General features: G+C 37.3%; 2 protein-coding genes across 2 annotated transcripts in view; one reads left to right on the top strand and one right to left on the bottom strand.

Annotated features, from left to right (window-relative positions):
* Positions 1-26,968, top strand: part of LOC149235826 (uncharacterized) — a 296,225-nt gene extending 269,257 nt beyond the window's left edge. The window contains exons 10-13 of the mRNA XM_089368685.1: positions 20,295-20,447; positions 25,681-26,118; positions 26,227-26,457; positions 26,592-26,968. Of these exons, the coding sequence (XP_089224811.1) occupies positions 20,295-20,447; positions 25,681-26,118; positions 26,227-26,457; positions 26,592-26,777 (1,008 nt within the window). The 3' untranslated portion in view covers positions 26,778-26,968. The remainder of the gene's footprint in view (positions 1-20,294; positions 20,448-25,680; positions 26,119-26,226; positions 26,458-26,591) is intronic.
* LOC149235827 (uncharacterized) lies at positions 853-2,395 on the bottom strand. The gene is made up of 2 exons (XM_089461469.1): positions 1,161-2,395; positions 853-1,037 (listed from the first exon to the last, which is right to left on the bottom strand). The coding sequence occupies exon 1, from the start codon at positions 2,371-2,373 to the stop codon at positions 1,399-1,401; it is 975 nt and encodes a 324-aa protein (XP_089317595.1). The 5' UTR covers positions 2,374-2,395; the 3' UTR covers positions 853-1,037; positions 1,161-1,398.
* Positions 26,969-27,593: the final 625 nt, after the last annotated feature.

Below are 27,593 nucleotides of genomic sequence, written 5' to 3'. Positions count from 1 at the left end.
AAATAAAAAATAAAAATAAAAATAATAATAATAATTTTTTTTTATTTTTTTTCTCCCGCGATTTTTCAAAAAAAAAATTAGTGTAAAAATTGGGCGATAATATTGCCAAACTCAAAAAATCACGATTTTTCGATTTTATTGCGATAATATCGCGATTTTTGCAAAACTGCTTTGAATTCCTTCAAACCAATGTTGTTAAAAGCGCGATCGGGATTAAATCGGCGCCGGGAATAAAGCGGAAAAAAGCGGGAAAAAAGCGTTTGGCACAAAAATATTCATTTTTTTCATTTTTTTTCAATTTTTTTAATATCTAAACCATCTACAACATAAAATAAATACATTGACACATAAATATGATAAAAAAACTAATATATAAGATGTTTAATATCATTTCTAGCGCTAAAATCACACATAACATTGAATTATGTCCTGAATAGTAAGTCCTGAGTCCCAACTCAGCCTCAAAATATCAACAAAAAATATGATAATGTATCTCATCATGTCATAATGTCATATACAATAAAATGAAAGTCTAATCCTATTGATTTCCTCTGCCCCTCTTGCGAGAAAATGGCACAACTTTCTCTTTCCCTCTAGATGTAGAAGCTGGTGCCTGTGCTGGTGGAAATGGCAGTGGAGTCTGACGTGCTCTAGAAGCTGAAGAACTAGTAGTAGCAGCTACAGGAGGCTGAAGTAGACGGAGACCACGTCCTCTACTGGTGGTAGTGGTAGCTCGGGTAGGCGGTGTCACCTCCTGCTCCTGCTCCTCCTCCTCCACCTGCTCCTCCTCCTCCTCCTGCTCCTGCTCCTGCTCCTCCTGCTCCTCCTCCTCCCCCTCCTCCTCCCCCTCATCCTGCACTAACCAATCATCAGTGGGATCCATGAGAGGCCTCTCGGTCTCAACCCTCCATTCAGCAGTGGTGTCAATCCCATCCAATGAGATGGCTTCCGTATCAGGTGTCCTCTCTAGTTGTCTCACCCACAATCGAAGATTGTAGTAGACATAGACCATGTCATTAAGTCTATGGGACTCCAACCTGTACAAAGTTCATGAAATAATAATTAATAATTAATATTATAAAAAAAATATTGTTTAAAACTTTAATGAATTCAAAAATTTATTTGGAAATTTGCAATATTTTAAATGTTTAAGTGTTAACCTATTGCGCTTCTTGTTGTGTATTTTTTCAAATACACTCCAATTGCGCTCACATCCTGAGGAGCTGCATGTTTGGCTGAGGATGCGTACGGCAAGCTTTTGCAAAAGGGGTACTCTGCCACCATACATCTTCCACCATGCGTCTACAACAAAATTACAAATAAAATTTTAAATAAACATAAGAAAAAAATGGAATTTGAAGAGACAATGAAATTTGAAACAAAGTTACAAAGTACAAACTAAAAAATACCTGGCATTTTAATCGTCCTATCAGTGACAGCCATCTCAAAGCCAAATGTGCCACCTGACATCTTATATGTCTCAATTTGTCTAGAGATCTCTATACGTTGTTCTGGAGATCTCACCATCTTCTGGACACAGGTTAATAATCCTTCCACGACCTTAGCATCAAAATCAAACCCACATGCATAAGAAAATGCAGGGTTCAGGAAAAGCCCAGCAGCATGAATGGGACGATGGAGTGTGTTGTTCCATCGCTCATCAATCACTTCCCATAGAAGGAGTTGTCTCTGAAACCCATCATCTCCCTTATCATCATAGTAGGACCGAATGGCTTCTTTGGCCCTGTCCATGGCTTCATACAAATAGCCCATTGCGGGCTTCTCACCATCAACCAACCGAAGAACCTTTACCAAAGGTTCAGTAACAGCGCACACCTCCTGCACTCCCGCCCAGAAGTCTTCCTGGTATGAAACTAGTCTGCACACGGCCTCTCCTTCTGGTTTGCGGCTCATTGACGAAGCACGCCACTCCTCTGAAAGAAACATTCTCTTCAAATCCCACATAGAATTCAAGAGGGATTGAAGAGATATGAAACTCGTCGCAAACCGTGTAATGGCGGGGCGCACCAACTCTTTGTTGTTGGTGCATTTTCTCATCAAGCTAAGCACAGATGTGTGATTGTAAATAAATTTTGTGATGCTTTTTGATGAGTCAACAATATCTTTGACAAAGGGAATTTTCCCTATGTCCTCTAACATCAAATCAATACAATGGGCAGCACAAGGTGTCCAAAATAAAGTAGGATGCCTGTCCATAAGCATTCTACCAGCAGCAACATAATTTGCAGCATTGTCCGTTATGACTTGGACAACATTTTCTGCACCCACCTCCAAAATAAACACATCCAGCAAATCACATAAAGTTCTTGCATCTTTGATTTGATGAGTTGCATCAATAGATTTGATAAACATAGTCCCCTTGGGACAACTAACCAAGAAGTTTATAAGGGTTCTCCTCTTTTGGTCAGTCCAACCATCTGACATAACAGTGCATCCTGTTTGTGCCCATGATGCCCTAAAATCCTCCAATCTTTGGGTGCAATCACGCTTTTCCTCTTGAAGAATCCGGCCTCTGAAATCATGAAGAGAAGGGATTTTGTACCCCGGGCCAACACTGGCAATAGCATCAACAGTAGGTTGGAAAAATGGATTATTCCTTACAATGCTGAAAGGAATATCACTCCAGAGGAGAAATTTTGCCATCAACCTATCAGCTTGTTCTTTTTCAGTTCTTTTTAGCATTGAACCGATAGTTGGTTGTGAACCAGGTGTGGTTCGAGGAACAAAAAATGATGATGCAGCTACCGGATTGACTGACGCTGCAGTAGAACCAGTGCCACTTGGCCCACTTCCTTCAGCTGACCTTTTTAGTTGCCTTTTGAGTTCTTCTTTGGCCTCTCTAGTGTGCTCTAATTCTCCCAATGCTCTCATGGCTCTTTGGATAATTTCAGGATTTGTATTTATACAGGGCCCCACATCACGTCCAGGGATTTGTGCAAGGTGGAACTTCAACCTGTACACCCCCCCGAATATCTCCTTTCCACACAACTTGCAATTCAAGTTTTGTCTATCATTCGGAGCTTTAGGTTCACCATATTCCCAGAAAGGATCCAATTTCCTTGGCATGTTTGTTTTTGAATTTTGAATTTGCAAACCTATGGAAAAATAAGGATTAGGAAATAGGAATTTAGGATTACAAATTACAATTTAGCATTTACAAAATTACAAGTTGCAAATTTACAAAATCCCAAGTTACCCAACCAAATGGCAAATGCCAAAAAACAATGAAAATCAAAAAACATAAACAATGTTTTAAAAAAATGAAAAAAAAAATAAAAAATTGGTTCCCATAGTCATACCAAGTTACCCATCCCAAATCAATGAAAAATTACAAAAAAATCTTTAAAAACAATGAACATTGAAAACAAATGGTGCCCATATGAAATTTCTCAACCAAAAACAATGAAAAACAAAGTTTATAACAAGGAAAACAAAAAAAATTTAATCTACATACTGTTTTTATGGACAAATTGGTGATCTTGTCTTGGATTTCTCCTAAAACCACTTGGATTCGCTCCCAAACCCTTCAGCTCTCCTCCACAAGGCGTCTCCTCGTCCTCCACGCGGCGAAAGTCAGAAATGACTAATAAAAAATCGATTTTCATAACTTAAAGCCCGCTGCCCCGCGCCTCGGCGCTTTTTTCAGTAAAAATAAAAAATCGCGATTTTTTCGGGAAAAATCGTTATAAAAAAAAGCCCGCGATTTTTTGGGATAAAAATCGCGATTTAAGCGGGATTTAAGCGGGATAGTGATAAAATCGCGATTTTTTGAAAAAATCGCGATTTTAACAACACTGCTTCAAACTAATTTTTCAAACCAAGCTTATGCAAAAATTGGAAAAAAAAACTACACCTTTTTTTTTCACTTTGTAGGAGCCTGATATTGAAGTTGTTGTATTTTTGTAATTTCAGTTCTTTCAGTTCTGAAATCGTGACTTGCCGTAGCTCTCTATGTCCTCTTTCCAATGCCACTAGTCTGATCGAAATTGGATTCTCTAAGAAAGATTTATGCACAATCTCCCAAGATGACCTGATTATATACCTTTTCAAAAGAGCGAACTTGTATGAAGTGCCATGTGTCACTGTTTTGACCTTTGGATCTGAAAAATATATACAAGAAACTACAGTCCGTCCTCTTTTTGTAACTTCTTACGAAATTTCAATCTGATGCTCAGAGAGATAGTTATGACGATTTTCCCACGGTGACTTGTTTGGAATGTAATTCGAGGGTCTGCAAAAACCCTAACTTCCTCAGACTATATTTTCGAAAATATAGCGAGACAGGATCTGAAATTCAGAGCCGAGGTTCAGACTGATTTATTCTCAAGTGGGTTTTTGTTTTAGCGAAAATCCCACGATGACTTGTTTTAGCTTAAATTTTGGAGCTTGCAAAAACCCTAACTTCCTTGGATCATATCTCTGTAAATATAGCGAGACAAGCTCTGAAATTCAAACCCGAGGTTCAGCGTGATTTCATCTCAAATGGGTTTTTTTTCGCTTCTAAAACGTCGTAGAAAAAAAATTATAGCGAAAATGCCACGATGACCTATTTGGAGCAACGAAACCCTAGAATCCAAAGCTCTGATACCAAATGTTAGGAAACCAACTCACGAAAAGATAAAAAGATAGATCACCACCTTAGAATTTACCCTCTTTGAGGGGGCAACCTCCTTTACATTACACAAATGAACAATTCTTGGATGATTCAAATGACAAAACCTCCTTTCTATATATAGGAGTCTAAGGGGACACAATATAACCAAGCCGACCTAACAATAATAATATAAAGACACAAAAATAACAATAGTGAGATTCTATGGGGCACAATAATAACAATATGGGGACAATAAGGGCACAACAATAACAATAAGGGATACAATGATAATAGTAATGGGGGAATCACTAGTATTATAGGGACCTAACAAACTTTTCCAAAGCCCAAACTCAAGGATGAGGATGAAAGGGTGCCAATCCCCATGACCAATGACCACCAACGTGAGGAATGGAGATGGAATAATGGGAAAAATGGAAAGTGGCAAGTATGGAATATCTTGGACACGTTTCTTCAATAAGATCCTCCCCATTAGTGCCCTTACCAAAGACCTAAGGCCTTAGAGGAGGTCCCACTAGGACCAAACTCAAAGACTAACCTTCCATGTGAAATGAGAGAACAAGAATACAATCAAGGTCGGTCAAATATCCACTTTTCCCCTTGATATATCAAATGTTCCACAAAATATTTAAAAGATAAATTTTGGTTTTTCTAGAGATGTACTAGCCCAAAAACACCCTGCAGAAAAAATTAATCGTTAGATAAATCCTGAAGCTTATATGAGGTCGGCTATTAAAAAAATATGTGTTGAGAGTTCGCTGGTCCAACCGAGGACTATCCCCAAATGCTCAATGAAAACTTGAGAGATCTTTTGTAGACACTAGATCGACCATCAAATCAAGTAGAGAAATAGAATAACAATAAAAATATGAAGAAATAGAGATATCTGCTAATTCAATCAAGATTAAAAATATTACCCTAGATCCAACAAACTGCATAAAATACCTGTATTCAGATTATTCTAAGAGAGCTATTGATTGATAGTTTTCACATAATATTAAGCGGAAATTAAAACAATGTTACCATAAATTCATGAAGAGGAACGACACCGCAAGTTGAAACCCCAAAGACTTTTGCATTTATTATAGAAAATATACAAGAGAGCTTGAGAGCTTAGTACACGATCCAAAGATCGGATTAAAAATAGACTGACATTGAACTCTAATTTATTGATAAATTCTTCAATGGCTAGTTGGCTTGATCCCTGTCAAATTAATCTCGACCATTCATAAAGGTTTAACTAACCTTTAATCATTACCGTCGAAATTATTTATTTTTTGAGGAAAAATCAAAATTTTCATTTAATTGATTTTTAATTAACTCAAAATTAATTATTTTGAATTAATTTCTAAAAAAATTGACTTTGACATAACCACCAAGGCCTAAGGGTCGAAAATTTCTTGATTTCTTCTATATTCCCTTGGCCAGGGACCTCCAAAAATCAATTTCTTTAAAGCTCACAAATTTTACCTTTGGATAATTTAATTTTACCTAGGACAAAAAATTAATTAAATCTATGGATTATGATTTTAATTTAATTTTGCCGGAAAATTTAATTAATTGATTTATAAGGGGATTAATAATTTTTCCAACCCTCTAATATTCTGCCATGGTGTGTAATTATGAGGGACCATGCACTAAATATTTTTTAGGTCAAGATTCTTCATTTTAATACATGAAATGAGAAAATCCGTTCGTTATAGACCCCCCAAAAATACCCATTTATGCAACAAAATATAATCCAATAGATCAAGTGAATTGTAATAAAATAATCTAGCCAATTAGCTAGGATTATTCCCAAATCACTTTTACACAGACTCAATTTAAAACACTAGGACTCGCTTAAGATCTTGAAGACAAAATCCACCGTAGCTTTGGGGTGAGGGTGGAGGGAAAAAATTTGTCGATCATTTGTGTCTAGAGACATAGATGAATCACTGAGATAAAAAACCTTCTAGAATGGAAATCGTCACCCATACAATAGGTTTACCTAGGTTGTTACATACAGACGTGGTCATCTAGGATTATTTACATTATACATATGCAATATGGGTTTGAAATCTTTACAAAAATGTCGATTGATGATAAGATCTGAATGATTAGAACACTCGAACCCGATAGATCCCTTTTGTGAAAAAAGGGGTGTACTGCTATGGGGTCGTTGACACAAAGTGGTCAACATCTGGCTCTACTTGGGGACACGTTGCTTCATCGAAAGAATGGGAGATTCCAGAATCTGCACCCAAGCAACACACAAAATTACATAAGTAGTGTCCATCCAAATATCATCTTATAACATTAAGCACATGAAATAAAAGCTCTTGTACCATTAACTATTCTGTTAACATGAAATGTAAATTTAATCTAACTAGAAAATGAAACGATGAAATAATAGAGTGTAGGGTTAGAGATAAATTATAAAGGATGCCCTGTGGCATCAGATGTGTTCAATATAGTGCACACTAAGAATTTCCCTGCTTTCTGGAAAATCTGTAGGTTGTTTTTCGAATGTGCCATGCCCGATTATGCATATCATAGGACTTTGTCTTATCCGAAAATCGAGCTGCTCTCAACCATCAAATGCATCAAATCAGCTCCTGCTTTTCTCCTTTTTGTTCTTCTTCTGGGTGGGTTGTGATGTCAACAATGAGATCACTATAGATTTCCTTTCTTGATTTTGAAGATGTTTGGATGAAAGATCTGAAGAATCTGAAGTATGCCCAATCTTATTCTGAATATACTTTGTTAGTGGTGATACATAAACTCAGTCTTCCTTTGTAACCAAAGTCGACTTGTCCTTAATGGGAAAAGTGACCTCCTTTCGATGAGACGAGAAATGCTTTGGTCGACCGGGAGATCTGTGAGTCGTGATAAACCCTTTGTGCTTTATTAGTTTTTTGGTAGCATCAGATGTGCTCTAGCCTTGAAAATTGGTGGAGAGGCTAAGGCACATGAGTTCTAAAGAACCTCGAAACCGTTTGGTGAAATTCCACCCGGATTGTATTTTATTAAAATAATTATTATTTTTAATGGTGTTCCTAAGTCTAAGCTTAGGAAAATTAAAATATTAATGGGTATTAATCAAAATATGGGTGAGAATGTTCTAGAAAGCGGATCAAGTTAAGTTTTTAATCTTAGCGGTTGATTAGATACTTAATCTTGGTTGTTGAAGTCTCAACGAGAAAAGTATAAGGAGGCTTGGGGTTCATTTAGAAATAGACGCCGAGAGAACGAATTGATCTAGAGTTCGAAATTTTTGGGGCTTCGAAGCTGAGAAATTCGAACTAAGTGATCATTTTGTAGCAGAGGAGCAGGGATAGTTTAGGAATACTAGGCAGAGAGGCGAAAAGCCATTAGTGGAGACAGCATAGCACCTAGAGGGACTGGCGCTGGGCCAGTCTTGGCCCACGCTGGTTTGGCGCTGAACCAGGGAGAGCCAACGCTAAGGAGAAGTTGCCCTCACGTAGAAATCCGAAATTTTTCCAGGGAGCTACCGGAACAGTCGAGGAAGGTTGACAAAGAAGCTCTAGGAGGCAGAAGAGACAACAAATGCAAAGCCGGTAAGGCTGACACAGGTGCCAGCGCAGAGATAGTCGGGGTTAGCCAGTTCTGCTGCCGGATCAGCCAGAAACTGTCGGGTGAAGTGAGGTAATCTCACTCAATTTTCCGCCGTTATATTTTTCTTTGTAACTGGATTGCCGAGAGGGCATCTAGCATTGTATTTAGAACTATTTCTTAATAATATAAAATCCTCAGAGCTGTTGCACCGGTTTTCTCGCATTGGGTTTTTCCGGGGGCTATTTTGTCCAAAAATAACGGTGTCCTATGTATCTTGTTCTTTGCTCAGTTTCTTGTTTCATGTAATCAAATTAAATTGGTGTAGGTTGCAGAAGTAATTTAATTCAGTGTTTTTTCATAAATAACTTGATAATGTATATTAAAATCAAGTAGAAGTAAATTCATCTTTGCTGCAGTAGGGGTTCCTTGCGAATAGGAATTTTCACTTGGTATCAGAGCATTGATTTTGAAACAGGAAGAATAGATCTAGTGTTGAGCAGAGAGGCCAATAGCTGCATTTGGCAACAATTTGAATCCTTGAAGGGATTGTGTAGTCCTTGCCGGGAAAGCAGAGATTCTGAGGAAATCTCTCTTTGAGATAGTCAACAGAGAGGTACGATTTTTGGTTCGTGAGCTTGCAGAGGTAGAGGGAGTGACGCAGAGCCTCAGTGCAGTGCTTGAAGGGCGCAGTTTTTGCTGGGGCAGAAATCCGTCGGAAAAGAACAAAGACACATAGAAGGGAAATTTTCTCCTCAGAGGACTTTTCTCGCCAAAAGTTCAAATTTTTTCACTTGTCGGGCAACAGACCAGTGCTGCGCAGTGACTAGAGGAGTCAATTCGATAGTTTGGGTGAGATGGCATCACATGGGCTTAGAGATCAGGACAGGTTGGAAGGAGCTTCCAACTATGTCATATGGAAGACCAAAATCTTAGTTGTTCTAGAGGAGTACGATTTCGAAGCTTACGTCAAGAGTGTTGTGGTTGTTCTCGCGGACAATGATCAGAAGAAGTACAAGGCCGAGCAAGGAAAGGCGAAGAGGTTCATACTTGATGGAGTTCGAGATCATGTGGTCTCACACTTGTAGGGCAAAGATACAACCCAAGAAATGTGGGAAGCTTTGTCTTCACTGTATGAAGGTTCTTCTAAAATGCGGAAGATGTACATAGAACAAAAGTTGCAGCGGACATTAATGCAAAAGGGAGAAGGAGTTAACTCCTATCTTCAACATCTTCAGGATAACAGAGACTAGCTTGCTACAGTGGGGTCTACTCCTCAGCCTACCGCGATGGTAAGGACGGCCTTGAATGGAGTCTCGAATGAATGGCAAGTCTTCGTCCAAAGTATATTGGGCAGGGAAAGACTACCTTCATGGGAGGAGATGTGGGTAACCCTTCAACAGGAAGAATTAAGGAAGGATCTAGTTAAGGTCAAACTTAATGGAAACAGTTGGAGTGGCATGAAGACCAAGAAGGAGGAGGAGAACACAACTCTAGCATGAAAGGGACAATAGAAGCAAAAGCGGAAGAAGGACATTTTTAAGGTGAAATGTTTTAGATGTGGTGAGATGGGCCACGTTGCATCCCAGTGTCCTTTGAAGAAAAATGATAAAGATGAGAAACATGATCCTAAGGCTGCTCCAACAAAAATTGTCGAAGATGAGTTTGCCATGAGTGCCCACACATCTCTAGGAGGGAAGTGGGGCGATATAGAACTGTAGTCAGGAGGACTACATGTGGGAGGATCCTTGAGGAACCCACCTCTTAGGTCAATTCCTTGCTACGGGAGCTTGAGCTTTAGCAGTAGCGAGATGGGATTATTGTCAGATGATGCAGTGGGTTGGTTAGAGAGACAAATGTAGTAGCCTGAGACTAGAGACTGATCAGTGCAGAGCAAGGTTGGCAGCAGTGCAAAAGTCAGCACCAGCGTAGAAGATTCAGAGGGTTAGAGACTAGTAGCAGTGAAATTCCAACATTCACATGGTATTATGTTGAACACATTTAGTTCAGAAATTTGGGATGCTTTTCCGTTGCTGAGCAGCAACAATTGGAAAATGACGCAGTGCAGAGCTAGCAATGGCAGTGTTAGCAGCAAGATGCAGAGGGAGATGTAGTATAGATGCAGCAGTGGCAGTGAAAGTGTCATGGGCAGCAGTACAGTAGCAACAATAGCATAGCGTTGATGGCAACAATAGTGCGGAAAGAAGATGCTTCAAAGACAGAGCAACATGTAGTCGAACATTGTTGCTAGACCACATTCCTCGCTAAGAGGGAGTGTTAGTTTTTTCATAGCATCGAATGTGCTCTAGCCATGAAAATTGGTGGAGAGGCCAAGGCACATAAGTTTTTATAGAACCCAGAAACTGTTTGGTGAAATTCCACCCGGATTGTATTTTATTAAAATAATTAATATTTTTAATGGGGTTCCTAAGTCTAAACTTAGGAAAATTAAAATATTAATGAGTATTAATCAAAATATGGGCGAGAATGTTCTAGAAAGCAGATCAAGTTAAGTTTTTAATCTTAGCCGGTGAAGTCTCAACGAGAAAATTATAAGAAGGAGGCTTGGGGTTCATTTAGAAACACACGCTGAGAAAACGAATTGATCTAGAGTTCGAAATTTTTTGGGGCTTGGAAGCTGAGAAATTCGAACTAAGTGATCATTCTGCAGCAGAGGGGTAGGGATAGTTCGGGAGTACTGGGCAAAGAGGCAAAGAGCCACTAATGGAGGCAACGCAACACCTAGAGGGACTGACGCTGGCCCAGTTTGGGCCCACGCAGGCTTGACGCTGAACCAGGGAGAGCTAGGGCAGAGGAGAAGTTTCCCTGACGCAGAAATCCGAAATTTTTCCATGAAGGAGCCAGAACAGTTGGAGAAGGTTGATGCAGAAGCTCTATGAGGCAGAAGAGACAACGCAAAGCTGACGTAGAGCCTGTAAGGATGACGCAGGGCCAGCGTAGAGATAGTTGAGGTTAGCCAGATCTGCTGTCGGATCAGCTGAAAACTGCCGGGTGAAGTGAGGTAATCTCACTCAATTTTCTGCCATTATATTTTTCTCTGTAATTGGATTGCCAGGAGGGCATCCAGCATTGTATTCAGAACTACTGCTTAATAATATAAAACCCTCAGAGCTGCTGCACCAGTTTTCCCGCATTGGATTTTTCCAAGGACTATTTTGTCCAAAAATAACGGTGTCCTATGTATCTTGTTCTTTGCTCAGTTTCTTGTTTCATGTAATCAAATTAAAATGGTGTAGGCTGCAGAAGTAATTTACTTCAGTGTTTTTAAGAAAATAACTTGATAATGTATATTAAAATCATGTAGGAGAAGTAAATTCAGCTTTGCTGCAATAGAGGTTCCTTGAGCATAGGAATTTTCACATGCTTTGGTCTAACCTGAAGTCTCAAAACTTGTACATTTTTCATCATTTGCAGCTTATCCTGAAGAGTGGTCTTTTCGATTCTGATTGCATCAATTTGGTTATAGTGTTCAACCTTCATAGCATTGATTTCCTTGACATGGTCAATAATTTATTCTGAAGACATATTTGACTAGCTTCTATATCTTTTATTAATTACACTTGCTTTTCCTCCATGGCTAACAATCTATTCTGAAGAGAAATCTGACTAGCTAAAATGTCCTTCAGCATTATGTTATGATTTACTTGAATAGTACTCATTTTTTTCTCATGATAATTTTGCATGTCGGTCCTCATAACCTCCATCTTCTAAGCACACTTTTCTACTACAGTGCCTATGTGATCAGAGTGATTAATTTTCATGTTTTCTATCTCCTCATCACATTTTTCTAGCTTGGTGTACAAAGTTCTCATATACTTGGTGTAATTAGCTATCAATTTTTCTTGATTAAGTTCCATGTTTTTCACTAGTTGTGTTTGACCGAACTGCATGTATTTAACCAATTGCTTTAGTTCTTCAATAAGATGCTTATCATTTTCCCTTTCATTGTCGACACTGATTTGACAACTTGTTCCTGCTTTTCCACTATCATGGATTTGGATTCATCATGAGAACATTCATAATGCTTGCAATATGGCACATTTTGACATGGAGAATTGTCTTGAAATCTTCGTTGATAGTTGAGTTCTTTATAAGATCACTTTCATCCTTTTGCATAGTACTAGGTGCACAAGGCGAGCCATCTTGATCTCCATATCTATGTTTAAAAGCCTCAATGATGTCTTGTAAAGAAGCAAAAAAATTATCAGGATAATTACAAAACCTATTTCTAGCATCACCTTCCAAGGAAAGGACAAAGAGCTGCATCTTGACATCTTCATAATCATACCGTGAAGGCCTACAATATATTATTATACAACGACCAAACTTTAAGAGATGTTTTGCAGCAGTGATTGCTTTATTACCCATGAACAAAGGAAATTTATTAATGGCATCTTTTGGAAAATCATGAAGAAAGTTAGTAAAATGACACGGGGCAAACAAGTCATCCATGATGACTTTCTTAAAGGGAAGATGAGGGATCAAATGGATGCTAGAGAGAGATCCCTGCTCAAGAAAATCAAGAGATCCACAAGAAGCGAGCTTCTAGCAGAAATTCTTGTAAGAAATGAGAGAAGTGGAGTTGCCACTTGAACATGAATCTAGCTCTAAGATCCAAAAGGAAAAAACCGAAAGGTTAGTCAGGGAGAAAGCAAATGGATACCAGGGAGGGTTTTTTGTCTGAGGAATAATGGACGAATAAGTGGAGTCGCCACTCAGATAGGAAACCAACAGAAATGTCAAGGTGCTAAATGCGCAGATAGAGAAGATGAAAGGATTAGTGAGAGAAAAAAGACAAGGCGATGAAAATATGAAGAAATGAAATGGCGCCAAAAAATGTTGTGCCGCTTGATGGGCTAATGAATGGCGGAAAAGATTAGATGATTAGAAAAATGCCGTGAGGACCAAGGAAAGAAAAAACTCTATACTCGATAATGGCACCAAAAAATGTTGGTGTTGCCGGCTAAAATGGAAGATAGAAAGATGAAAGATGAAGAGGAAAGATGAATGTCGTAAAGCCAAGGTCCAATAAATTGATCCTTGACAACGACGCCAAACAATGTTGTTGCACAGAATGTCTACGCACCACGACAACGACTTGGATCAGGGGCTGTCACCCTGATCCCCAATCTCTCTGTTGAAGCTATCTCCCAACAACAGGCTAAGGGGAGTAGACCCTACGAAAATGGAATGGAGGAGAACTAGTTGGGAACCAACCAATTCGGGAGACACAGTCAAGCGACCAAGTACTTGTTTTAGATTTAGCAGGACTTATAGGATTCGATTAGATTTAAACAATTGGTACTAGTGCTTTATGGAGTCAACTATCTTGCTAGGAAATTTAGGACCAAGTAATTGATGAACAAATGCTGCTTGGATGAATAACTATCTTATATGAAATGCAAATCGTAAAACTAATGTGAGATGCAGGAATCTTGGTTAATTTTAGTTTAAATGTCTATCTAAGTTTTAATCCTTCGATCCTTTCTATATTGAGCTTGATAACATAGTAAATGGAAGGGAGAAGATAAGGTGAAGCACACTAAGGTGTGATTAATGATACCTCTCTTGAAAATCTAACATACTCGGTGCCTCCGGCGCTGTAGAGAGTTGTGACTTTGACAACTGCAAGGTCACCGTTTTAAGTACTATTAAAAGCATGCTTCTCAAACACAGATGGATGAGTACCTATCTTTCTATCGACCAAGCTTATGCCTGGAAGTAAATTTTAATTATGCAAGGCTAACTCAATATGCAAATGCATGCGATGATTAGAAGATGGAGTGAGAATGAAGTTAGATTCAGGGATTGAAAGCACTTATGCCACGATCTGCTTCAGACCTCTAAGCCAAAACCTTTGATTACCCAAATAAATATTCAAAACACTAGACTGAAAAAATAACTTCTCAGCAATGTGCTATCACAGTATAATGCCCAATTAAATCACAAGCTTATCACTTCAATTTAATTAAATTCTTTCCGATGCAATTATAGCTCAAAGAGAACAAAATTTTCTTTGTAAATCTTTAATATCACCTTCAAAATAAATGCCAATTATATAGATACTCAACTACTCAATTTAGGAAACAAACGATATGCAATTCACAATTCCATGAAAGAGTACCTAATAATTACTTGAAAAATTTGCAAAAATTTAATATGCAATAAATATACAATAATTCAAGCAATTAAACCACGCTTAGAATTAATTAAATGACGAGCAATCTCAATAGATGTCAAGCATAAAATTGTTCAGAACCCTTAGCATGCGAAGACTTGAGAAATTAAATTTCAAAAATTAATTACCATGAAGAACCATGAAATTCAAATGCTAAACACTTCAAACAATTCTGGAATTAAAATGATTTTTTTTAAGTGTCCCCAATCCAAAAAAAATTCTTGTTTTCCTATAGTCAAACTTTAGAGACGATTTAAAAATGTGTTTTGACTATAGAGAAATTAAAAAAAAAAATTAAACACCACAAAATTTTCCCCTTTAAAAAAATTTAAAGTCCCAAACCCTTGACACAAAAACCCCAAGAAGAAACTTTAGATAAAATATTTAATTTTTCCTTTGGCAAAATTTAATGTTATAAAGTTGATTTTTTTTTTAATGTGGCTAATGTAAAAATCAAAAGGGACTCAATTAAATCTTTAATGGGCCAAAGGCCTGATAAAAACTTAAACTTGAAATTTGAAAGCACAAAAAACCCCAAGAAGGAACTTTAGATAAAAAAATTAATTATTCCTTCGGCAAATTTAATGTGACAATGTTGATTTTTTTAATGTGGCTAATGTAAAAATCAAAAGGGACTCAATTAAATTTTTAATGGGCCAAAGGCCGCATAAAAATTTAAACATGAAATGTGAGCACAAAATTTGATTTTTTTAGATTTTAAATCTTTAGGAACATCAAAGCCATAAAATTTTCTTTTGTTTCAACAAAATCAAAATAAAAATGAAAAGCAAACAAAATAAAATAAAAACAAAAAAAACTTAAACCCTAACAAAAAAAATTAAAACAAGGTATACAAAGGAAATTGAAAGGGAGACTGTAGGTTGCGGCAGTGGATGAGGGAGCGAGATCGGGCAGCCAAAGGAGCTTGCAGAGACTCGAGAGCACAAATGAGAGAAGGTGCAGCGAGGAAGGAAATGCGGAAGGGTCGAGGATGAGGGGGCTTGGAACAATGCAGAAAAGGGACGCAAATGGAGTCACGCAATAGAAGGGGGATTCGAGGTCAGGCAACAAGGAGGGATAGAACGTAGGTTTGCAAGTCGAGGGAGAGCCGACGGGCTTGCAGAGATGAGAAATATTGCACGGAGGAAGAGGAAAAGAGCTACCAGAATGCTAGTCGAGGGAGAGCTGACGGGCTTGTAGAGATGAGAAAAGATTGCGCGGAGAAAGAGGAAAAGAGCTGCCAGAATGCTAGTTGAGGGAGATGAGGGAGAAAGGGATGCTGATTGAAGGGAAGGAAGGGAGAAAACGCAGGGATGAAGGAGGGGAAACCAACAAGAAAGGAGGGAGAAATGTTAAGCTAGGGCTGCGGATAAGAAAGGAAAAACACAACATAGAAAGAAAATAGGAAAACGCACCAGGCAATGAAGGTTAGCAGCAAAGAATGAAGCCCAAAAATTTATGAAAAATTCAAATAAATTTACCCAGAAATTTATTTTAAAAAAATCTCATAAATTTTTTATGAACAAACCCAGATTTAAATTTCTTTCCTGCACACAAAATATTTCTGAGACAAGATCTTGCCCTCCAGGGCCTAGATCTGTCTTAGATCTTGAAAAAAAGATTCCTTGAAAGAACTTTCAGATCAACACTTGCAAAATGGATAAGAAAGATAATACCCAGATCCCGATATATACAAAAAACTAAACAAAACCCCAGAAAGCCAAGTTATAAAAATTTTAGATCTATACAAAATATTTACAAATCTATGCACAGGAGTTGCGAATCTATAAGATTTGAGGAGTATGAGTCCAACTGCGCTCCTAGATCTTAAGATGTATGACTCTTACTAGCCAGATCTATCAAATTTTCCACAAGATATTTAAAAGATAATTTTTGGTTTTTTTAAAGAGGTACTAGCCCAAAAACACCCTACAAAAAAAATTAATCATTAGGTAAATCTTGAAGCTTATATGAGGTAGGCTCTTCAAAAAAATGTGTTGAGAGTTGGCTAGTCCAACTAAGGACTATTTCCAAACGCTCAATGAAAACCTGAGAGATCTTCTGTAGACACTAGATCAACCATCAAATCAAGTAGAGAAATAGAATAATAATAAAATTATGAAGAAATAGAGATACTTGCTAATTCAATCAAAAATAAAAATGTTATCGTAGATCCAACAAACTGAATAAGATACCTGTATTCAGATTATTCTAAGAGAGCTATTGATTGATAGTTTTCACATAATATTAAGCAAAAACTAAAACAATGTTACCATAAATTCGCGAAGAGGAACACCACCACAAGTTGAAACCCCAAAGCCTTTTGCATTTATTCTAAAAAATATATAAGAGAGCTTGAGAGCTTAGTACATGATTCAAAGATCGAATGAAAAATAGACTGACACTGACCTCTAATTTATAGATAAATTCTCCAACGACTAGTTGGCTTGATCCCTGTCAAATTAATCTCGACCGTTCATAAAGGTTTAATTAACCTTTAATCATCACTGTCAAAATTATTTATTTTTGAGGAAAAATCGAATTTTTCATTTAATTGATTTTTAATTAACTCAAAATTAATTATTTTGAGTTAATTTCCTCAAAAAATTGATTTTGACTTAACCACCAAGGCCCAAGGGTCCAAAATTTCTTGATTTCTTCAATATTCCCTTGGTCAGGGACCTCCAAAAATTAATTTATTTAAAACCCACGAATTTTACCTTTGGAGAATTTAATTTTAACTAGGACAAAAAATTAATTAAATTTATGGCTTAGGATTTTAATTTATTTTTGCCAAAAAATTTAATTAATTGACTTATGGGGGGATTGATAATTTTTTCAACCCTCTAATATTCAGCCATGGTGTCTAATTATGATGGACCATGCACTAAATATTTTTTACATCAAGATTTTACATTTTAATACATGAAGGGGGAAAACCCGTTCATTATAAACCCCCCCAAAAATACCCATTTATGCGACAAAATATAATCTAGTAGACCAAGTGACTTGTAATAAATTAATCTAGCCAATTAACTAGGATTATTCCCAAATCACTTTTACACAGACTTGATCTAAAACACTAGGGCTCGCCTAAAATCTTGACTACAAAATCCACTCTAACTTTGGGGTGAGGGTGGAGGGAAAAACTCTACCAATAATTTGTTTCTAGAGACACAGATGAGTCAGCGAGACAAAAATCCTCCTAGAATGGAAATCATCACCAAAACAATAGGTTTACCTAGGTTGTTACATACAGACGTGGTCATACTAGGATTATTTACATTATACATATGCAAAATGGGTTGACATCTTTACAAAATTGCCAACTGATGATGAACTTTGAATGGTGCGAACACTCGAACACGATAGATCCCTTTTGTGAAAAAAGGGGTGTAATGCTATGGGGTCGTTGACACAGAGTGGTCAACAAGGCCCATGCACTAAATCCAAAAATTATGAAATATAAAAGAGGGTTTGCTTCCATACCACCACTTCTCATAAGGTGTCATATCTATAACAACACAAGTAAGTATTCCATTGATGACGAGCTACTCAAACCACTTCCTCTTCCCATAATGAAAGTGCATGCAGAGAGCCATCTCCATGATATGCCTATTCTTTTCTATTTTTTAATCCGTTTTGCTATGGAGTGTAAGGAAGAGTTATGTGTCATGTGATGCCTTGAGAAGGAAGAACTAATTAGTAAGAGTTACTAATGTATTCATTGACATTATTGGTCCTGACACACTTGGTTTTTCTTTTTCAATTTTTTTCCAAGATTGAGATCTTGAAATTAAAAAAACACCTAATCCTTGGATTTAATGGTGTCTCTCCAAAGAAAGTGGTAAAAATCATCAATTACTATGAGGAGGTGCTTGGCTCCCTTAGGAAGGTTGGTGGCCATGGGACCACAAATGTCATTGTGAAAAAACTCAAGAGGTTGAGAAGCTTTCCTTGCTTTGTTTTTAGGAAACTTCTCCATGGTGTTTCCACATCCCACACCATTCATAGACAGCAGCATATGGTTCAAAATGTGGAAGTTCATCGACCATATGTAGATGAATCATATGTCGTGAAGATCCAAAATTGGTTCTATTGCATGCTGGTGTCATCGGTATTGGTTACCATTGTAATAAACTGGTTCTGAGCTGAGGAAGGGACCTGCCCCACTGTGTACATGTGATTAGATTCTTCACATTATCTAGAGGCAATGACTTTGAAGCCATCATCCATGCCCTTCATGACCCCTCTCCCTTGTGAAAACTTAACTGTTTTATTGGTGTGTGTAATGCTTTATAGAGAAAGTAAGTTCTGTGCAACTCCAGGAATATGGAGAACACCTCCATATCTATCTTTGTCAAAGATGGCATACCCACAGCTTGAGACTGGCAGGGTTGAGTTATCACCAGCAATTATTTTCTTCCCTTGTGCTGCTAGCTATAATCAGAGATAAGATATTGGTGTTTGTTATATGCCTAGTAGCTCTAGAATCACCAATCCATTCCTGCATAAAAGAGGACCAATATGTAGAATGCACATCCAAATTTGAATTGTGAGGAGATGTCACGTAGTATCCAAAAAGATCTTTGTTACCAACTATTTTCCTTGCAATATCTTCAATATTTGAAGATGAAAGGGGCAATTCTTGAAGGCATGCATGTTTCTTCTTCTTTGATGATTTTGAGTTCTCTCTTGTAACCTCATGCTTACAAGAGGTCAAGATAACTTTAGAATGGGTTCGATCTCCAGGGGGTGATTCTCTATATTCCTCAAATTTAATTGTTGCTGGATGAGATTAGACTAGACATCCTCTATGGATGGAGTAGTGTATTTCTTTACAAGGAGAGGTATGTTGGATCTAGAAATATATGGTCCTGGACTGGTTCACAACAAAAGTGGCCCAAACTATTTCAGGACGGAACCAGCTAAACTGCATAGCTTGGCCAGTTCCTGAGTTGGTTCAGCCCACCCATACACTCTCGAATCTGAAAAAACAGAAAACTGATGCAAGAAATTGAAAAAAATGGTGCCCATTCTTAGCAATCCCTAAGTCATCTGTATATAATGTTGTTATTTTGATGATATGTAGCTATTTTCTGTAGCATGATCTTTTTTGATTTCGAGAGGCTCTTTGGTGACTTGATCTTTATGTATTTTGTTTCAGGTATGCATTGCACTCAATGGCATTTTTCTATATTCACCCTTTCATGCTATATACATGACCAAACTCTGCATATTTGGTGTCTAATGGTTTGGAATCTGGATTTTATATATATATAATTTGCATGTTTTATATATTTTTCAGTTGACCAGTTTCTCAAACTGGTTTCCTGATCTGTTTCAGTCTGGTCTGTTCAGACTGTTGGCCAGTTCCAGTACTGGTTATGATAACTTTGTGTGATACTTGTTTTTTATTGTGGAAAATATTGTTTATGAAATATCAAATATCCCTGTTATCTGTCACATGTTCTTTTCTACATCCTGTTTCTGTTCAACCCTGAAGAGCATTGACATCCCCTGAAGAAGTCTCACTTGCACATAATAAAATGTTCATTGCATCATGCATGCAAACGTCAGGATTTAGGAAGCAAAATGGTGTACAGTTGCATCACACTCATATTTCTTTCTGCAAAAGTAAAAAATCATTTATGTTCTATTAGAGATATTGGGGTTCTGTAACCCTTTTGAATACAGTCTGAACACTGGATAAATTGGGTCTAGTGATACATCTGTTAAGAGATTAGCTGTTTGCTTGTCTTACTTTTGGAATAAAAAAAATTGCAATGCGTTAAAATTAGACCATGAATCCAAGACCATGTAAAACTTGTTGGTTACTTTTCTCTTCTTGTATGTATAAATGACAGTCAATTCTAAATGGGCTTCAGTTTATTGTCTCTTATGCAGCATGCCGGAGGTCAAGTGTTCAGGACTATTAAGTCTTTGGTGCAGGGGCGTGAATATACACAATCTGCATCAGCAATGATCGTTGTGGAGGATGCAAGGGCAGCACCTCGGAATTTAAGGCAATGTGCATCAGAGTATAGGATACCTTTAATGGTTTGTGCTGAATCCTTGTCTCGTCATTTCATAATATGATTCTATGAGTAGACAGACATGCTTCTTTTCAGACAGCATTCCCCAAAATGTCTAGTCAAAATTTAGGAATGCTCCTGCAAAACAGATTCCCTATTTTTGTCAGTACCTTGTCTTAATATATGAATCAGTGTTGAAAATATCGGTATCGGCAAAATATCGGCGAGGGTCTAGAAACTATCTTATCGGCAATATCGGCAAGCATAAAAAATGCATAATATATTCATTTTTTTTCAGATTTTTAAACATATAAAGCAACAACAACATGAAATAAACACATTGGCACATAAATATGAAGAAAGCCCTGATATATATGATGTCAAATAGAAATGATACATCAAAGGCGATACCAAATCCTGTTGATCCCTGATAATTGTCCATTCAAGGACTCAAATGTGGAGAACCAATACAAAATAACATCACATATATAAAAGTATCTCATTATCATGAGTTATATGTAGCATAAAAAATAAAACTAACAACTATCTATCTGAAATCACTGCCCTCTCCCCCTTTTAAGGGAAACATGATGGCCTGTTTGCCAGGCCTCCCCCTAGTAGTAGAAGGCCTTGACCCTACCTCTGCACCTAATGTCAAATAATGAGTGCTAGGTATGGAGCTGTGTTCTCCTATATCTATAGCAGATGGTGTTGACGCTGATGCTCCCACAGTGTCCTCCTCCTCATCCTCCTCTTGCTGCTCCTCCTCCGAGTGCTACTCCTCCTCTTGCTGCCCTTGTTCTAATGGATCATCTGGCTCTAACCATGAAGGTGACTCCTCCAAGATGGGCTCCTCAGACTCCACCCTCCATTGAGACAATACATCAATATTGTCTAAGGAAATGGCATCTGGATCCATTGGTGCTTCTATTTGCCTCACTCGAAGTCGGATGTTGTAATGCACATACACTAAATCATTGAGGCATGCGAACTCCAAGCTGTAAGAGTGTCAAAAAAACTAATGAGTCTTGACTCTTGACACTTGAAAGTCATAAATTAAAAATAAAAAATTGCAATAAGTGGAATTGCTCAACTGAAGGCTGGAGCTCAAAGTTATACCTGTTGCGCTTTTTTGCGTGTATTTTCTCAAATACACTCCAATTGCGCTCACACCCTGAAGAGCTACATGTTTGACTCAAGATTTTTATGACCAATTTCTGCAAATTTGGTGCCCTTGTTTTTTTCAACTGCAATCTAGAGTTGATGTCTTGCTTTTCTGCTTGAAGAATTGGCCCCTGCAACTCCTCATATGTAACACTTTTGTACCTTGGGCCCACAACAACAATATCATCAAACATTGGCTGCCAAAATGGATTGGTTTTGGTGATGCTAAGAGGTAAGTCGCACTAGAAAAGACACCTCCCCATGACTATCTGCTTCTTGCTTCTTCTTCTTTTTTAACAAGCGATTTTATGCCAAGTTGTGATCCATGTCCTGTTCGTAGAACAAAAAATGATGACCTCGCACTAGCAGTAGCAGGTGATGATGTGCCAGTTGTGGAGCCCCTCTCACTACCCTCAACATCAAAATCAAGAGAAGATATCCCGAAAGATCTACCTGCACGTTCAACCTTGTTTCTTTTTGTCTTTTTCATCAATTGCCTCGAGCTTTTTGTATAAGCTCCGGACTAGAAATTGTACAAATCCCAACATCATGTCCAGTGAGTCTAGCCAGATGGTATTTCAGTCGTGTAACCCCTCCTGTAATCTTGGTCCCACACAATTTGCATGTAAGATATACCCGATTTGTCCCACCATCAGGGTTCCCATACTCCCAAAATGGGTCTAGGGCTTTTGGCATATTTGAATTTTGTAGTGAGCTAACTCAAACCTAGGGCACCAACAAAAAAAATTGGAATTAATAAGTAATAACCACATCATTTTACAAAATATTTTTTTTGCTACATTATTTGCAATGTGAATTCAATGAAAACCATAAATGACAATAAAAGGGTGTATTTGAAAGTTTAAAAAAAAATGGAGTTTGCTCTCCAAATATGGAGAAAACCCTTGCATTTTCTCATGGGCATGAAAATCATAGTTAATGGAAAAAAAAAACAAGCAAAATGATTGTAGACAAATAGGCAAGCAAGAATAATCCTAAAACTATCAAAAAATTCATTAACATAGGGGTTTATTTGAACATACCTGTTAATGGAAGAAATGAAATTGTCTCACTGTTCTTCAAGCTTAGATCAACAAAATCTTCGTTGTTGGTGGCGATAATAGCTATTCAACACTCAAACCCTTAATGGAAGAAATGAAATTGTCTCACTGTTTTTCAAGCTTAGATCAACAAAATCTTCGTTGTTGGTGTCGATAATAGCTATTCAACACTCAAACCCTCTTTGGCAGCAAGCACATAGCTCTCCCCTTCCTTCTCCTGCAATCAAAAATGAAAATAATTGAAAAAAAAAAAACAAAATTGGACCTTTATAGCCGCGGCGGCAATTTTTGTTGTCTCCCGGCAATATTTTAGGTCGTAGCGCGATATTTCCCCAAGATATCGCCGATATTTCAGAAATATCGTGATATTTCCGAAAATCGATGATATTATATACATTGATATGAATGATGAAGAGATTAACATATAGGAAAGAACATTTGGACATTGAGATGTGTGAATCAGTAAGATGCCACCTTTTGCAACAGCTTGTGAAATATTATTTGATTAGAAATTTCTGACTGCTATAAAAGTTAGCATGATCTGCTTCTCTATGTGCATAAATGGAGACGTGTGAACCATGTATATTCTAATGGCAACCCATATATTTATGGAGGGTTAAGATGCATGAAACTTCTAACTGCGGATGCACTAGCACCGGAAACTTCTGAAACATGGAAATTCCCTGAACTGTAGCGTATGGTGTTTCATGATTTGGAAATGCCATACAGTGTGGATTTAGGTGAAACTCCCATGTTTTGGTGCTCTGTTCAAGTTTTTTGGGACTACCCAATTGCCCATGAGGGGTTTGGGGCCCATTGCAAGTCTAAAATACCCCAATCTATGGAAATGAAGACAAATTAATCTCTAATTTGTTTCTAAACCAACCTACTAATTAACCTACCATTTTTATTTTCTTCCAAGATAATTTGTATATTAAAAAAATAAAATAAAAATGATAGGTTAATTCATATTTAGGTATAATAAATTAAAAATAAAATAAAGAAAGAAATTATATATATATATATATATATATATATATATATATATATATATATATATATATATATATATATTCCTAAAGGTTAGCTCAATTGGTCGAGTCCCCATTGTTAAAACACCTTTGCTATTGAAAGGTCATGGGTTCAATTCTCTCGACACTCTGGGAGTCAGGCTCTGTGGTGGAGCCAGTAGGAAGTGATTGCTTTGGGCGGATCTGCCGGGTAACACACATATATTGTATTTCTCTTGACTTACCTGTCTGAGGTAGTTGCATTTCCAAGCATTCTCATTTCTGAAAACCATACCCATTTCCAAGTTTCATGCAACTCTTAGGCAGTAAACTAAGGAATAAGCTTGACCCATCCTCACGCACTTACTTGGAGAATGGGGTTTTCTAGTACGTTGCCACTTCCAGACAATAATATCCTTGAAGTCTATGTCAATGATATTCAATATAATCAAAAGCCAATTGTAGTAAACGATTAAACCTAAGTTGCAGGAAACATGGGTCCAGGGTCCATTTCCATACGGAAACGAAACGGAAACGGGGAAACCTGTACGATACGGCCTGGAAACTTGTTTCTGGCCGTAGTGGCACATTTCTCGAGGAGGAAACGTGGCCAGTACAACTGGAAATGAGTTTCCGGGCCATACGTCGGAGTTTCCTCTTGTAACTTGATTTTTTCTTGTATTTTTTTTAATTTTTTTGCTTCTAATTTTTTATTGGGCGACTCAAATATCCTTTAGATGCTTCTAGATATCTCTCAAGTTATAAAAAAAGAAGAATATTTTTTTGAGTGGGGTAGCGGAATGTTCAAGCCTATGGCCCTAGTGTTGATATGCAGTTCATGGTAATGTTTAAGAATCATTTTCATCCTTTTACTTAAATTTTTAACATTACCATGAAATGACTCAAGATGTTTGAGAGTGATTTCGCCTTCATTGAATTTCATATGGAGAAAGTCGAATTTTAGATCTCACTCAAAATCCAGCAAACTTATTTGTTTTTCAGGATTTTAGGATTGGGGGGATTGCAATGTTTCCATTGGATATTGTCATGTACTAGGGTATGGAACTTGTATTTAATCAAGAGAACCAAGCCCTCTATGCATGGGAGACTCCCAATAATCAAGAGCACGTAGGGTACTAGGGTATGGAACTTGTATTTAATCAAGAGCCCTAAGGTCGTTCGACTATGTAGGAGGAGACTCCCAATCAAGCATGAGACAAGAAATTAGAAATTTCTCGTGGCTGATTTTGAATATTTCAATTTTCATTATGTGATCATTCATGAGTAAATGTGATGTAAATTTAGAGACTTATAGTTTATGCATTGACAATTGACAATTTAATCATAATGTAATAAATTAGAATGTATCATATATGCTTTATGATTGCACATATTTCTTAAATGTCCTTATATATATATATATTTTGCGTTTCCCTGTTTCCAAAATTTGGGGGGGTCACGTTTCGTACCCGTGCCCGTTTCAAAAACTTGTACCTGTTTCCCCGTTTCGTGCAACTTAGGATTAAACCCCACACAGGTGAGGAGCATGCTCACTAGGCTTTGAACCTGTGTAATTATAACAACTACTCCAGGTTGTTGTTAGATCACAGCTTCACAGACCTGTGAGACGGTTTGTGGTTGAATTTTATTTGTAACACTGGAGACAAGTTTGAAATTGCTTCATCTGATTGTAAAGTAAAATTACTAATGAGATTTTTGAAAAGGAGCAAAATACCTCTCTGACTATGTCATCGGGCATGGATTTTCTTCTAGATTTTGTTGCTGACAGTGTTTTTGTGTTTCAAGAAAATGGATCCTATTGATGTTTTCAAGACTACTACTGTGGACATGCTGGAGCAAATGAGCAGCCAAATATTTTGTAGTATGAGCTCTAGTAATAGCACCAGACAGTTAGATATGAAAGACTTTTCTTGTGTAATGGCTGGCTTTTTACATAGATCATTGATAGAGATACAGAGAGAGAGGATCTTCCCTTTACTAATACTTTTTTTTTTCCTGATAGTCTGGAAATTGGATAATTGAAAGTTTACTTCTGGGAAGACTTCTGCCTTTTCGAACAAATACTTCGTCTGGCTCGCAGTCTTCTGCGAAGAGAGGCCATCTTCGGAACTCTCTTATAAAGAAGTCTCCTGACTGCTGGAATAGAAGTGAAACCAACGCAGCAAGGCTTCTAGGAAGTAACAACACTGGTGCAGATCATCTGGTATCTTTAAAAGATGTGAAAGGTCCTTCCCACAAAGAAGATACATTTTACAAGGCTTCAACTATTATTTGTGGACTAGAAGTTTCTGTGACACCACCGGCAGTTCCAAAACTTGGCATAATGCTTCCAAGAAAATATGCAGAACGTTCTGCTAAACAGCAACATGGGTTAAATTGTTTATACTATAAAAATGTGGCATTCAAAGATGTCCTTTACTCAATTGGTGATGTTGTGGAGGTAGGGACCAGACATGGTTTTTTTCATTTGATTGAGTTAGAATTGACAAAATCCATTATTTGATTTGAAAGTTTGAAACTAATCAATCGTATATATTTTACTTCATAGTTGGTACCTATTTCTGAAGCAGAGGAGACCCGTTTGGCTCGCATTGAATGTCTTTGGTCTGACCAAGCAGCCAAGGTGAAAGCTAGGTTAAAGAAAAGAAATGAAGTTGCAAATTCTTGTGGAAGGCTGTTTTTGCAATGCAGATGGTTCTATCGACCCTCTGATACTGGCTTTCCATGCACTGGTTCTGGAAATGAAATATATGTTTCAAATTGTTTTAAAGATATATCGGTAAGTAGCCTCGAGGCTTCCCCATATTCTTATCATCTCAAACCAAGAAGTCTTCTTTACCTCAATCTTTTCTGGCTCAGTAGTAGAAAATTCATACTGGTGATGCAATATATGATACTTAATCATGTGTGCAGGTACAAAAAATTATAAAAAAGGTTTCAGTGGTATTTATGGTAGATGGGAAGCTATTTCCCATGAATGCAACAAATGAAAAAGGAGATCCTTCATCTTGCATTTCTGAAGATGAGCAGACAACAGACTTCATTTGCAAATTTTTTTATGACTATGAGAATGAATCTCTTCATCAGCTAAAGATATAGTTCTCAGAAGATTTGAGTTTTCTTATACTTGAACTTAAGCACCAATTGTAATTATTCAGTGTATCTCAGATGAAATTGTGGGCCTTATGTATCCATTATATTTCTTGTTGTATATCAGAACTGTTCACAAGGGAAGGTGGGGTTCTATATCTTCGCTTTATCCTTCACACCATCAGGATTACAGCAAGTGACTCCCAATTTATTCTTACAATGGAGTTGCAATTGCAATGATAATTTCTTATGCTGTGAAATATTTCACAGTTGACTTTTCCAGGTCTAATGTAACTCTAATGGGCCAATCCGTTCTCTAGACTAATCCTCCAGAAAATCACCAATATTCAGTTGAAGTCTACAACTTTAGAATGCATGATGTCATTACAAATTTAACATGAAATACTAAAAATAGTTTTCTCATTACTTGTAATTCCATTTCAACTGCTTTTGAAGGGTTCTATGTTCTATTTTATGTCCTTATAGACAGCAATCTCAGTCCATGCAGATAATTGCATTAGTATTTTTCTAGCCGTGAATTTATTTTGCTAGGATATTATCTAATGGATCCAATATTTAACCAATAAATTTCCATTTGCAAGAGATTGCTGCTAGCATCTTTGGCCATGCTCTCAAACACTTTGATTGGTGATTGGAAGATCTAGCACCAAGATCCCATCCTTTCATTTTTGTGTGTACAACCTGTTAAGCTAAAAATTATGTTAGAAGTCTACTTAAAGTGTAATCTGTCAGAAAGTAATTAAATTCTCATCATCCACAGACAATTTCCATAAAACATGTACATCCCAAAATGCATAATTGTTA

The sequence above is a fragment of the Pinus tabuliformis genome, chromosome 8 (assembly GCF_031772625.1).
Source record: "Pinus tabuliformis cultivar Carrire ecotype Pingquan chromosome 8, CPIR1, whole genome shotgun sequence".
Lineage (NCBI taxonomy): Eukaryota > Viridiplantae > Streptophyta > Pinopsida > Pinales > Pinaceae > Pinus > Pinus tabuliformis.
The sequence above is the reverse complement of the archived record's forward strand: the minus strand, read 5'-3'. Positions and strand labels throughout refer to the sequence as shown.